Source organism: Scomber scombrus, chromosome 5 (genome assembly GCF_963691925.1).
Source record: "Scomber scombrus chromosome 5, fScoSco1.1, whole genome shotgun sequence".
NCBI classification, from domain to species: domain Eukaryota; kingdom Metazoa; phylum Chordata; class Actinopteri; order Scombriformes; family Scombridae; genus Scomber; species Scomber scombrus.
This window is the reverse complement of record NC_084974.1, coordinates 25816777-25832372: the sequence shown is the minus strand read 5'-3', so window position 1 is coordinate 25832372 and position 15596 is coordinate 25816777. Positions and strand designations below refer to the sequence as shown.

Here is a 15596-nt window from a genome sequence, read left to right as displayed (position 1 = left end):
GTTAGCCAAGCAAGTGATTCTATGACTTTTCTGGTTAGGTCATGAGGACTGTTTTATTTCTCATTCCTAAACTTCTAAATGCAATTCCTGCATGTACAGTTTCTTCTGTTTTATGGGTTCACGTACTCTGAGTCTGGATATGATATCTCAAAGTAAAATTAAAAAATACATGTTGAAATACAGGATGAGAAATCTGAATCCCTGCTCTGTATACTGACTGTTACCAAATCTGCCTCTTAAATTGATTTCCTCCTTACATAATACCTCACTCACTACCAGGAACCACAAAACCTTTGCTGTAACTTCTTTTTTTTGCTGGCACATGACATATTCATGCATACTGAGATCAACTGATGGGAAATAACTTACATTCACAGTGCCTCCCATCTCTTTTCAGCTGGTAGTTCCTTCGACACTCACACTTGTAGTGATTGTTCCCCATGTCCAAACACTTATGCTCACATCCACCGTTCAGTACAGAGCAAGAATTCACAGCTTAAAAGCAAAAGAGACACAAACAAACATGGTAAATAAGCTCAGATATCAAATTACATGATCAATTGTAAAACTTTTAACCAGTTATTATGACATTTAAAACCTGAACTAACAAAAGACAACAGATATAATTGGGTTTGTTGGCAATCTAAAATGCTTTCACACCTACAACTCTGCAGCCGTGCAATTATGGAAAACACTCGGGTAAAGGCTGAAAGCTGGAAAATTATATTTAAGCCAGGTCCAATGGGTACCCCTGGTTACTTTATAATGATCTTTCCATCCCATTACTCCTGTGATTTAATGATGTGCCAAATATGAATATCAGCCGTGTGCCTTCTGGGTGCTCTAAACACAGACATGATGACACAGAAGTGCTGTAAAACTGAGAGAACAGCTGGCTTTTAACACTGATGACTTCAGCAGACACAATTAGCTATCCCTGTGCCTCTATCCCTATCCTCCACTACAAAGCTAAAGTTGGCAAATGTATGAGTATAGAGGGAGAAAAATAAGACCAAAAAGAACTGAAGGAGTACTGATTTTCAGCAAGTAACAAATTCTCTCATAGCCTACAATTTTTATGGGGCTAAAACAGCTTTACCAACTCCTACTTTTAAATCACATCAGAATTCCCAACTGCACACTGGAATTAATCACTCACAGGATCAGCACCTCTGATCCATTAAGCATTATTGCTTTCATCTAAATATAGATATAGGGATATTCTTCCAAGTGTTCTCTCATACTGGACTGGTCTGGAAATAAGCCAGAAACAAGCCAAGGTGTGAATCAAATCTCCTGAGGACCAACAAGGACCATATGTTCACTCTAGTAGCCATTTCTACACAATGGGGTACACGAATGCCAAATATTTTTTTGTTGTATTAGATCCACATTCTGTCAAGTTTGTATCATGAAGGAAAATAAACCTTTGATAAAGTCAGGTGGTAGATGTGCAATTGATGATTTTATGCATTTTTACAGTTTTTCTAGCATGGCAGAATAAATAACTCAGGTGATCTTTTCGATGAATAAATTGTAGATCATAAACAATAAAGGCTTAAATATGTATGTTTATTTTATATACATATTTCATTACACCTGTTATGTTTAAGCAACAATTACATCTAACCTCTGATGGGATGTTAAATCAAATGTCAAATGTCTTGCTGTATGAATGTGAAAAATATTGTATGTGGTGAGAAGCAGAGGGAAAAGTGGTTACCAAACTGTAATAAATATTTCTGTTCAGTGCTTACCAATACAGGTCCGACCATCAGAGTGCATGCGGAAGCCTTCGCTGCATTCACAGTGATAAGAGCCCGGTGTGTTGACACATGTTTGCTGGCATCCTCCGTTGAGTTCCGCACACTCATTTACATCTGAGACATATTCACACATACAGACAAATGTTTATTAAGAAAACTGCTCATTCACAGTACAGGAATCTATAAAACGCCAGAGTTCACAATTAGAACCAATTCAGCAGACATTAAAACACAGGCTCTTCAGGAATGTTGAGAATGCTTCTGACTCTGTCGAAGACCTAATTTACAAGCTTACTGGTCATGAACACTCCACAATTAGAAAGCTCATAAATTGCTGCTCTGCTTAATCATCTTTTGTGTTAAAACTGTTGCTGGAGCTTGTGGTAAAAGAACACTTTAATGAGAATCTAAAAGGAGGCTTAAATTGAGCAGCCTTTTAGAAACAAGACATTTACAGTATTACATCCTTCATAAAGTCTCATATTCAACTTTGAGGTGGTCTTGGCCATTAGCCATGTAACTGTAACGTCCATGGCTCGAATCTGGCAGTGGACCTTCGTTGCATGTCACTCTCCCATCATTCTCCTCCCTTCATCTGCACTGTCCCTATAATAAAGATATAACTTGCCTCCAAAAATATTAAAAACAACTTTGAGGTGGTCTGATTAAAAATTTCATCTGCATTAGGCCAAAACAAAGATAATGAGAAGTAGCTTTTTTTTAATGATTTAAATAATATTAATGATATCAACATTGGGTTAGGGTCAGTTTAAATTTTATATAAAGATTTTTGTTGGCATAGACACCTTTATTTAACAGTAGACCGACAGGAAACATGGGAGAGAGAGGTGGGTGTGACATGCAGCAAAGGACCTCCAATCGGATTCAAACTGGAGTCTGCTGCATATATGGCATGCACTCTAACCACTCGACCACCTGTGCGCCAAAATGTTATAATTTTTTTCATTGTTCAATTTTTTGCAGAAATATTGTTTGAAACCTGTCCCTGCCAATGTGCAAAGACCATGAATGACTACCTGCTCCTGTGATGAAACACCATATTGACCTTATGTTGTGACTCCTCTAGAAAAGAATATGCATGCATTGGGTCTTTGGGATGAATGATGAATGGCTTATCATGCTGTTTGTGCAGTAGTATGTGTGCAATGTGTGCAACCAATTTGCTTCCTGTACAGGACAGACTTCTCAGCAGAGGGTCCATATGCTGCACATGTGTCAGACTGAAGCGCATGCTCCACAGAGACAGAGGCAAGCTCAGAAAACAACATACCTGAACACTCCATTCAAGGACAATCAGGCTTTACTACACATCTGGACAACACATCACACATCCTCCGAACCCCCTCTCTGCTGTCATCTACAGCTCAAAGGGGCTTTTTCAGCTTGCACCGGGGATGACAGAGTAGATGTGTACAGGGAGGAAATAACCAGCGTTGCAAATGCTGTCTTTTTTTTTTTCTTCTTTTTTTTGAGTAAGGACCAGGAACATGTGGTTCAGTTTATTTGAGCATATAATGCTACCATCATTTAGGTTCCTTAAAGGTTAAAACACTTCCCAAATACTGCAAATATTTGAAATATGTTTAAAATAGTTAGCATGCATGTTACTTTGTGTGTGTGTGTGTGTGTGTGTGTGTGTGTGTGTGTGTGTGTGTGTGTGTGTGTGTGTGTGTGTGTGTGTGTGTGTGTGTGTGTGTGTGTGTGTGACCCGTGGGATAAGCCCTCTCCAAAAACATTCTCAATTTTAATTAGCTTGCATCCCATAATAGGAGCTAAAAGGAGGAGGGGTGTTCAAAGTGGAGGCTAATCATTTTTATACCCTGCATATTAGTTTGATTAGGTTAAATGAATTATTTGCCCAATTTGTTGTCTGAGTGCTAAAGCAAGTAATCCCTACACAATCACCTCTAAAAATAAAAATCACATTAAAATCACACATTCCCATTACTCTGGGCTCTTTGTACTTTAACACATGGGTAGCCATTAAACAACTGATGCAGAAGGAGGTTTGTCAAGGTTAATATACTTACTGGTGTCCTCATGTGAGAGGATTTTTAATGGGAGACATACAATGGCTGCTTTTCACCATTGGGTGAGGTGGTATGTGTGGCAGCAGTAGTGGGACTGGTGTCGGAGGTCAAGGGGCTTGAGGTCTCAATGGTATCGTGTGACATTGTCTGGCCCTTAGCTGTGCTGCTGAGCTAGCATCTACAACCTGACAAAGTTGCAGACCAAACATTTGGGAGCAGTGCTTTAGTGGCACAGCAGAGAGAAATGAACAGGTGGTCTTTAAAATGAGCACCACAGCAAATTCATTTACAAAAAACTAAAGGATCTGAGGCACAAAAATGTGTGTCACCTTACCTTAAAGGGACAGATTTCTTTAAATGTTACTACACTTTCAGTTGAGCAACAGCAGTGCAGAAGGACGATTCAAAGCTCCAAGTGATCAAAGAAAGTGTTCTCATTCATCCCTCAGCTTCCAGAGGGGGATACTAACTTTGAAAGTCCCCACACAAAATCTCTAAAATACACTACCACTTTTCTTTCTTGCTTGTGAACTTCAAACTCACTGTCTCATAAATACGACCACACATGCGATTCATACAAAAACCTATAAAAGAAGAACTTCACAGCTGCTGGGGCTTCTTCCGTTTGTCTTCCCCAACAGGTTAGCTCTCAGACTTTAAACCATTACCAAGTGACAATATCCTGTCTTAAAGGTTAAAGGTCAGGGGCACTTGTTCACACCTATAGCTCTGAGGAACAAATGGGCTTCAGTGCCCAACACTCACTCAATTATATTTCTGTGAGATGAGACAGTCAGACTGAGAAAGCATGCTGCCTAACAAGAGAAGATACTAGAAACCATGTGCTCACTGTGTGGTTGGCTCAGCCTTTTAAAGCCTGGAGTCTAGACAGCTAACCTTCAGCAGGTCAACCTAAGCCAGAGAAATCCATTTCATAGGGTCATTGCATTCATCATAATGGACTATGTTGACCTATTATTCAGGTAAACACACTCTTCATGCATTTGGAATATGGGTGGGAGCCATCTTTGTTAATAACTATTTCTACCAAGGACTGAGTGCAATTAAGCAGTAATGTTGGTTGGCAGTAATGTAACACAAAAGATAGCAACGTACAAACACAATTAAAGGATAAGAAGAGGAAAGCATCAAGCTCAAGTAATCAATACATGTTTCAGTACACCAAAAAATGTGCCAAATGTTTATAAAAAGGTAGAAAATGCATTCAACATGTTTGGTCTTAAGATATGCTAAAATCTTAGCATAAATTAAAAATAAATAAATAAATATAAGAAACGTTGAAATTGTCCCTCAAATTTGACACAGTTGTGTTGACCACCTTATGCGACAACTGGGTTGCAAAACTCTTTCAATGCATGTTTTCTGCTCCTACCAATCAAAATGTGAGATTACACTAAATATTCAGTTGAGGCTATAGTTAACAACCAAATTGAACGTAGCTCAAAGAGTTTATGTTAACTTAGTGCTCCCCTTGCTACCCTTGCACTGGATTGTCACTTCATCCATTTAAGACATGTAATAGTATACATTATGTTTGACATTTTGTATTTGTTTAAAATAACATAAACATAAACTTTTTAACACCAAATACAATTTTCATACTGGGATTAAAGAATTTAATTTCATTCACAAAACAGTATAAGAAGCCCGAGCTGAGCAGCATGTTTGTGCATACTGGCTATATACAGATGTCCATCTTACCGTGACATGCCTTGCCATCTGGCCCCAGTCTTCTGCCCTCAGGACACTTGCAGTAGAAGCTGCCAATGGTGTTGCAACAGTACCCCTCACAGCCGCCTTCATCCACCTCACATTCGTTAACATCTGAAAGGAAAGGATTAACTGGCCAGTTTTATTGAAATAATGCACAGTCCTCAAAACACTTCAAATGCATCAACTGTGAAGAGGACAGAAAGGTTTCTTTCAGCTTTAATCTTTTTTTGCTCTTTGCAGGGTTCCTTCCTGTGCTGTTTAGCGATCTCAACTTTCAGTTGAGAGGAAATCTCGAAAACTTTTACTGAGTTTATTTTCCCTCATCACTTTGTAGGCCATGACCCAGCTGCCTCTCGAGGCAATCTCTGTGCCACAAATGCTTTGATGTCATTGAACTCCCACAGTTAAAAACCAAACTGTCTTTCCTGAGTCTGTTGCAAATCTTAAAGGACCAGAGCACCCCTCGAGGCAAAAGAGCAGAACAAAATGTAACTTGTATCTTCCAATATGCTGTGGTTCACCAATCAAGACTGAGATTCATAATTCCTAATATCTAGACTAAAAAGCAACAAAGACTTCAAATCTTTAGATTTGTGCAACCTTGTCAATTTATGAAACAGATGCCAGCACTTAAAAGCATCATTAGCTTTCATCTAAATCTAATCAGCTTTCAGAGTCTTTTGTTTACTCACTGGGTTGAGCATAAGAACTGTTGTCATGAGTTTCCCTTTTTATCCCTTATTCTACAGTATCTGACACTGAAATGGCTTCCAGGTTGCTTTAGCGCTTGTGCTCAAGCAAAACATCTTCAGGCCTCTTGGTCTGAAGTTGTGTAATGACTCATATCAAGTGTCCATCACCACAAAAATATGTTGTTATTTTCATATCAGATTGATCTCTTTCTAAAGACTTATGACTGTTGGCTTCTGCAAAATTTGGAAAGGTATTTAAGCCTCTTGGTTTGACATTTGCGGCAGGCAGTCATGTTTTTTAAAAAAAAGGGGGAGAAATTGAGTTCATTGTAGGGCTTAACAATGTACAAGGTATGAAATGTGAAACTTTTTTCATTCTATGTGAAAAAACTCATGTCACCGATATCAATGCCAGACCATGTTCCTGATATTGTTTCATAAAGTAAAGTAAGATGAATGTCTAATACATGCCAGAGGATGAGTATAAGTACTTTCTCTAGAATTCACTTCCAATTCAAATAATTATTCTCTTGTGTGAAAGGTGAGGGTAAATGCCAAATATTCCTAGATCCAGTATTCAATTTAATCCCCAAAGATCCCTGGATAAACTGTATCCTTACTTAACTGAGGCATTTGCCGCTGTGGTTCTAGTCCACGTGGCAGCAACATGGCCAAACATTTCACAGATGATACACTGTTGTCTGTTCGGTTCTGGAAAGGGAGACAGTGACAGAGAAATACATTGCACTTGCAATGACACCCTCTGTCAAAGAGGAAGAATAAGGTAACAGAAGGGAAAGGAAATGTTATTCAGGATTTTGTCCCCATCTGTTAAAAGATTTAATGGGACTTCTTCGCTGTGCATCAAGCAATAGTTTGTTAATCTTTGAATAACAGGACATTTCAGGAGCACAGCATGCAGAAGCAATTTGGAAAAAAGGAGAGACAGTAGATAGACAGATAGACAGCAGCATGCTTTACAGTTTGTTTGTGTAGATTGAGAGCACATGACAAATCACGGTCTGCCTATATAATCATGGTGTATCAGACTACTGATGCTCCTTTGAAAGTCCCCCTTGGCTCTTCTGTAATATACAGAGAAGTGTATCTTATCATTACCAAGCTTCTAATTAAGTTTAAAAAACTAAAAACAAAAAAACAAACATTTTGTTTAGGCTTCGTGGGCACAATAGTAGCAATATAATGTCACATCCTCTAAATCCCCTGGTGCTTAGGTATTTATGCAAAGGTTAATCTAAAGCACGTACAGTTAAATACATTGCCAATAAGCAAGAGTCAACATACAGTAGATGTGCTCCAAGGGCCCTCTGGTAAAAACCTGAAAACAATTTCTGTTTCAACAGGCTAAATGAGAGCAGACTCATGGCATTGGCAATATTTTCCTGCTGGTGCATGCAGGGACTTTCTACACTGTATTTCATCTGTTTCTCCAGCAAAGTCGGGGGGGGGGGGGGGGGACAGCCATAGAGCAACTGAGACAGTATTATAAACAGACAAGAAAGGGGGCATGAAAACCAGCCATTGTTGCTCAGAAAAAATGTCTAATAATGTTTCTGTGTCCTATGTGCACATGAATAAACATAAGCAAAAAGTGCACTGATAAAAAGAATATGTAAGAGAGATACGGACAGAGCGACCGCCTGTAAATGGCACGAAACCACAGCAGTGCATTAGGGGAAGATTGTCTCCAGCTGACCATGTGAGATGCATTATCAGTTCTCTATTTGGATCAGTTTAATTGACAGGATGCAATAAACAGTAGTTTTGACCAGTGATACTACATTTATGACAAACACATGCACTTCCCATATAACTTCCAATAGTAGAAGAGGACAAAAGGACATCTGAATGTTGTTTTTTCTTACAGTAGGTGAAATAAGCCATCAGAGCAACTGAAATAAACAAGCGTACAGTGCAATGGTGTAAATGACCTTTAATGAAGCCCAGTATACAGTCAGTATTTATTACATTTTCTCACAATGATGTTCTTTGTTTGTGTTGACTGCTTATATTGTATGCAAAGGCACAGTAAATGAAGTTAAATATGATGATTGTCATAGGTGAAAGGGTATATCATGTGTAAATTCATGAAGTCAAATTAGAAAAATCTGAAATTCTGAGATTGGTTTCTATTTTTGATAAATGTGTATATTGTAAGGTTATGTTTTTCTAAGGATTTCAATATAATGTAAAAGATGGTAATTTTCTTTGTTTCATTCTAGCTCTTACGGTGACCACTGTACATATAGGGACAAAGAAAGAAAGAAACAGACTTCCATGAACTATCAGTAAAAGAGTCAGACCATCTTTCAGCTAGGAATGCTACAAAAATGAATATTATACTTTGTTTCCTGATATATTATTCTGCAGCAGATAATGCATTAGCAACTTTGCCAAAGGAGAAAAACAGGGAAACTATGACCACTGCAAAAATGTTTGTAGTTAAATAATTCCATGTCATTTTTGGTAATGTGGTTTTAAATTGAATTTGAAGAATTCTGCAAGACCTCAGAAACTAAGGATGGGTCGCCATATTTCTTTATCAGGTCACACCCATGCTTGGTTTCTAAGGGCAGGCAGGGTTATCGGAGTCATCTAGAGATAGACTATGTTTCAGGAATTTCTACAGAAGGCAATGGACGATGCAGATTTTTTAAAATTTTAAGGCTGAGTTGGTCTCCTGGTTCCAGTGTTTGTGAATCTTTTTCATGGCTCTTATTTAGAACTGTAAGGAATAATTGGTTATTGTACTTTTTTTTAACCATGCGTGTCATCAAAGAGATAGTAGGTGCTATTGGAGGACATTAATGGGATGGTGACAGTGCTCACTGCAGCTTTTCATCTCCCGATTACCCCTTCATGAGCCTTTACTCATATAGTCTCAGCATGTTCCTTTTCACTAAGGGGGAATCTAAGAAACCTTCTGTCTGTCTAAACCTGTAAATGCGCACACACAGTCACACACAGAGGTACAACCCTGCTTTGCACTTTTCATTAATTCATAGGGAGGTGACACAGGCCTTTAACCACAGGGCCCTGCACACATCCCCACTTTGATCCTGCAGCTCCTGAGAGCCCTAATGAGCTCTGGGTAATTTTCCATTATCATAAAGTTTCCAAGCAGAGAGAGGAATCAAATTTTAAATTTGTCCTCCTTGTCAAGACATTTTTTTCGTGGTGGACACACGGATTCCCCGGTTCAACAACGTCACGTACCTCTGTTTTCCAATCTATAAATCTTTTATTTAATCGTTATTTTAATCATCATTTAACTGAATTTATTATAGTGCATTAAATACGATTTCTTTGTTGTCTAAAAAACAGGTTGTGTATGATATAACTAATTTTTTGTGTAATGAGGTAGTTATTATATTTATTACCTTTACGTTATTAAAAAAGGGAAATACTGTCCTCTTTTAGCATTTTACCACATGAATAATAATATAATCAATAGTTTTATAGGCTGTTATTAGAATGAACCGGGGAATCCGTGTGTCCACCACGAAAGAGGATTCCCATTGATTGTACATTGGTATTGTTTCCGTGATAGGGGCACGTAAATTTGACACATTGCGTGTACCCACCACGGAATTCAGTGTTAACAGGGGTCGTGCCCCTGTCACGTATTTCTGTGAGATGAGGTTGGCATAACAACAACTCAAATGTTCACGGTGAACTGGCTTTGAGTGTTTTATTACTTCATTAACTCAATGTCTCCAAGAACCAAGAGACAAACAGGTTAACCATAATCCTCACACAACTGGGCAGCTAACAGTTTTATTAATTGGAAACCATCCTATGACTTTAAATCTGAACAGCATTACTCCTGGCACATGTTGGCATTAAGATCACCATTCCTGCCAGATTCAGCTGTTGTGCATTAGGATATATTACAAAGGCCACCCGCATGGTATAAGTACACGTTGATTCAAGCAAGCTGGTATGTAATTATTTCTGTAAGTCTCCACAGACCTGCCCGATGTCACTAGGAGACTTTTTATCCTCCAAGATAAAAGGTCTGAATGACAAAACATGGCATTATCAAACCACCACAGTCATTTTCATTACTATGGCAAAGATGCTTTGCAGTGTTTTGGGGAAACTCCCCCCAGGCTTCTGTTTCTGTTGAGCACACATATTTCAGGACACTAGATCATGATAACGCTAACAACCAACAGAAACAAAGTAAAACATAAAGCAACGTATAGTGTATTAAAAATGTTATAAAGCACCTTGACTCTCCAACACAGAGCTCCCTTCAGCCTCAATTCCTCTGATATTCAAACACCTGGAGGCACATCCTCGATATTCACCAGTCCTGACTCCCTCATGTGGCCTCTGAGTTTCATACTACAAATCTGGATCATCAATCTTCATCTTACCAATACACTGACAGGATAGATGACACATACTACTTACCTCAACAGAGAGTAATTCATCTTTTACATTTTGGGAACACTTATAACCCTGAAAGTATTGTATTCTTCTACTTTCTCCATCACTTTCTTTCTTATACTTTCTCTGACACAAACACACATTACTACATGCTATCATACATTCTTTTTAAAATCACGTCTGACATGAAACTCTGGACCTCTAATCAAGTGAACTCATTCGTGTTGACAAATATAATACATAGTTCAGAGTCAAATGGAAAGTGTTTGGTTGGTTTATGAATGGGGTGATAATAGTTTCCCATCAGGTAACAGAGAGAACAGACAGCTGCTCAAACACTCTACACTGTATTATCTGCTGACAAACAGCGGCCACTGAACCCTGTGATTCCTGCTTATCTCATTAAGTGTATTGGCATCTTGTCCCTGACAGTACAGTATCTCCCCATTCCAATTTCTCCAAAGACCAGCCAAGTTAAGTAGAGTCAATTATATTTATATAGTGCCAAATAATAACAGAAGTTATCTCAGGGCACTTTTCATATACAACAGGTCTAGACCTTCTCACCCATGAGCAAAAGAGAAAAAAAAGCCTTGAAGTACTTGGACATTAAATAAGTCAACAAGCCTTTAACCATGTGTCGCTTCCCCTCATGTTAAAAACATTAGAACATGCAAGTGAAGATCAATAACTGAATCAGCAGGTCTGAGCTGCACGGCATGTGTCTCAACACTGTTCAATGGATGTGGAGATCTCAGATGTCAGACCTCAGTGGTCGTAAGTGATACTCAGACCTGAAGTGATTTACTGTTTCTTCCTTGCTAAATGGAATTTGAATCTAGGAAAGGAATGATTTGTATTTCCTACATTCACTAAGTCTTTATTCCCACATTTCTATTGTAACAAGTAGACATAGGGAAAAAAAGGAATGCTACTTACGAAACTAATATCAACTTGTCTATTATTACAGCTGGCTTAAGAATCATTGTAAACCAAAACTTGCCATGCAAAAGACATTTCTACAATAGGGAGTGAAACCACAGATATGATGCAGTTATCATATAGAAAGATATAATACACTGTTTATCTTGTAAAACATAGACCTCAACAACAACATTCATTTTGCAAGTTTTTTTGTTTGACTGAAAATGATACATAACAAAAAGTAAACAAGGTATGTGATATTACAACACAGCTCTACAAATTATCCCAAAAGGGTCAAATAAGAATTGTCATAACAGGAAACAGTTTGAATATCAGAGAGAATATAGCATCACGCCAGCAAAGCTGTAAAATCACTGCAGTTTGGCAATGAACTGTAATAATCCAATGCCGAGAAGTTCCACCCGATGATGTGACAGGTTCACTCCCAACTCCCATTTCCTTTGCTCCTTCAGTTCCACAAATGTATTTTGTCGAAATGAAGTGTGTATTCACGAGTTTGTTTCTATGTCTTTGTATTTGTCTTGAGAAGCACAACGTGGTAAACAAGATTTGATGTACGTGATGGGAATAATATTAATGAAATAATTTAACTTAAACAGTAACTTTGCTCTATCCTATACTTTGGGGGGGGGGGGGGCTTAATTAACTCAGCTCAGACTCAGTTATTGGCCTGTCAACTGCTGTTAGGAAAACACAAGCCCCTGTGAACTAGACCAAGGGTCAAAGGTCATCCACAGGCAGCTGAGGAGCTTTAAGGATCCTGTCACAGAGAGGAAAGTGAGCTTTAACAATAAGCTCAGAGGCAAATGAGGATGTGACAAAAGTGGGATTGTTTTCAAGATATTGCACTGAATGAAGTGGACAGCTAGCTTGAGAAAGGGATCCAATCAATCACAGCTTTTAGCAGTTAGGAAAAATGGCAGTTGTCATTAGGTCCTCATTTAAGCATGCAATAATAATGCAATAGACAGAGCTAGTGTTGGACAGTGCAGAGTCTAATTTTGGGTGTTTTACTAGATGTTACTATGACTGATCAAGATGGGAGCTGAGATCGTGAGACAACATGTATTCCTCTGTCTTCTTCCTGTCTGTGTGTACAACCAGTAATTGTGCAAATTTTGAAGCATATGGTCGCATGCTTCTGCTACCTCAACTCAAGAAGCTCATATGTTTCCCATTTGTCCCTTCAACACAGAATTTACGCTGTAATATAATAAGGATTTTCAGAGACTGTATGTTTGAACAGTTTCTTCAGTTTCTTCACTTGCTGCTTTACCGTTAATAAAACTTAATTTGTTTCCTTAGTGCTGCTCTGTTTTTAGAAGCATACAATTTCAATCTTTGGATACAGGTTTCACACTTAGCCCACTGACTTGCATACATCACTTGACATTGAGAACTAAATTAAACTTTTAGGAAGATACAGTTGATTTTCATACATCCTAAACAGAACTGATGAATGAAATATGAAGAAAAGAAATGTTACAGTTACACATCTTATCTATTTGCCTCAGGATCGTGTGGGATCAAAAATGAGTGATGTTTGTAAATCAGTCCACATGGTACATTGAGGTTTAGTGAGCTCAGCTCTATAACAGCCTTTTTCAAAACAACAAAAGGGAAATACAGCATGTTCCTAGAAGAACAAAAAATGGCAGTAAAGAAGCTCATACTGAAAACCCATTATCTTCACTACCCTTTACCATTGCCAGAAAACTTAACTGCGGTTCGAAAAGTCATTAATTTAATCAGTGTTTAGATAGATGAAGGTAAAAAGACTATGACAGATGCCCTGCTCTAAAGGCACTATCAGTTCAGTGAGAATGGCTGTTATTTAGGAAGTGAGGCCTAAATAACAGCCATTTTTTATGACAAAAATAGCCACATGCCCAGTGAAGATCAGCTGAGGGATCCACACCACTGATTTCCCTTTCACAAGCTTATTTTCCTAAACCTAAATATGCATTGCTAGCCCAAGTTCAAGGAGGATAAACCCCTTTAATCTGAGAGTGCTCCACTGCTACTGCTGGAATCTCACAGTGAGTCTTGAGAGCACATGGTCAATCACACAGACCATTAGCTCCGACCCGCTCAGCATTAACCTGGTAAACAATGGTGGTGCCTTAATGCATTTGAGATGAGGGTGTGCTTGTTTAGTGTGTGAGAACTTCCCTGCCATATGGCAGTCATTAAGGCCCTAATGATCTTCTTCCTCTGATAGCTATGCTAGGCATGTAGCACTTGTGTTCCCATCGGGTCCGCCTGTCAGGCCAGCGACCTTCAAGCCTTTGTCTTCACATGTGGCCTATGTCCACACAGAAGGCACACAGGGCTTAACAAAGGCAATACAACAAGTGAATACAGACATCTTACTCTCACTGTTTTCCTAGACAGATCTATATTCATCTTTAAATGATACAGCCTCTCCTCGTGCATCATGGACCTCCTCAACCTGAGCGTGTATATATTCAGTTGAGTCACAAGTTACAAGACTTCAATGCTCAGCTTCCCATGGGTCGTCAGCTTCAGCTTCCTGTCAGTAATGAAAAATAATACTGAAAGTGGACCAGCTGCAGCTGACATTGAATGTGGAAAAAACAATATATTGTACTTTTTTTACAGCAGCTTTGGTTGGAAAAACAAGTGACCTGGCGTTTAAAGTCTTCCCAGAGGACAAATTATACTTTTAAACATTGTCTATCTTTTCAGTATGGCAGATAATCATCTGAACATGCACTTCAGTGGCTGTTGAATTTTCTTTTCTAATCTTTTTTTTATTTTATTAAACTGAACAATCAAAAGCTGGCTCTTGTTTCATGGTTGATGGTTCTCCAAAACTTATATCCATTGCTGGAAGGTCTGATGTATTCTTCCAGAAGCGGCAGTGGCTTTTACAAAAATGTCTAATGGCTGATAATTATCATAAATGATTGCCTTAAGGAATATCTTCATAATGCTTTTTACTCATGTGCTGATCTGGATATCTAAAGAAAATGTCTGGGGAGAAAATGATTCAGTGATTACACTCATATTATAACAGACCAGCAAACTTTAAAAGGATCTTTTTATTTCTGACGGTTTACATTCTAAATATAATTTTCAGTGAACTGTTTCTGTAACCTCCAATAAAAATAACAAAAGAGCTGCAAGCCAAAGCAAAGACCAACCTGTCAGAGGTAATCATGAGATCTCCACTGCAGCTCTTTATGAAAACAAAGAAAATCATGAGACCCACACCTCAAAAACTTCAACACAACAGAGGCTAGTGACTAAATTTTGGTTAAAGACATTTTTGAAATGAGACCAAAACAAACAATAAAGTGTGCCATTACTACAACTGTATGGTTCCCATTATATTTTAATTCAAAACGCAATATGCAGCCTACTTTTGACACAATTCAAGCCCTTTATTTGGTTAACTTGGCCTTTGGATTAGGATCCAGTATCCAGGATTTAACAGTGTACAAGAATGCATCAATGTTATTGCAGGCTAGATTATGTCCTCACTTCATTACACACTGATTTAGCAAGAAACTGTAACAGGCCTACCGATGTGTACTGATAATACTGAAGGAGATAGATGTTCAGTATAGTTCATGTTACTTGGGAGTCAAAACAAAATACTTTTAATTGACCTGGAGCTCTGCAGTGGAGCTCACTCCAAAACTCAATGGAAAGAGTCTAACAATAAACTGTGTGCATGGTAGGTTAGTTAAGGCGGAAGTATCATTCCAGACCTGTAAAAGACATCAGTGTTCCCTAAAGTTGTGAGAACAACCATAGGACTTACAAAGACATCGTCTTGTATCCTTTGTTTTTCATAACTTATCTGGGCTTAACATCACAATTTTTACCAAAAATAAACCCAGGTGTAGATTTATTTATTTTTCCTCAGCTATGTTTTTGTTTTAACCACACCTTGAAAGTTTGACTTGATTGCATCTTTCAGCTTAATAACTTCCAGTATTGAGAAAATCCAATAACATCTTTAG

General features: G+C 38.3%; 1 protein-coding gene across 1 annotated transcript in view; it reads right to left on the bottom strand.

Annotated features, from left to right (window-relative positions):
- The window catches only part of megf6 (multiple EGF like domains 6), a 51706-nt gene that overhangs the window by 29374 nt on the left and 6736 nt on the right, over positions 1-15596 (bottom strand). The window contains exons 5-7 of the mRNA XM_062418810.1: positions 5540-5662; positions 1758-1880; positions 370-495 (exon numbers count right to left, since the gene is read on the bottom strand). Of these exons, the coding sequence (XP_062274794.1) occupies positions 370-495; positions 1758-1880; positions 5540-5662 (372 nt within the window). The remainder of the gene's footprint in view (positions 1-369; positions 496-1757; positions 1881-5539; positions 5663-15596) is intronic.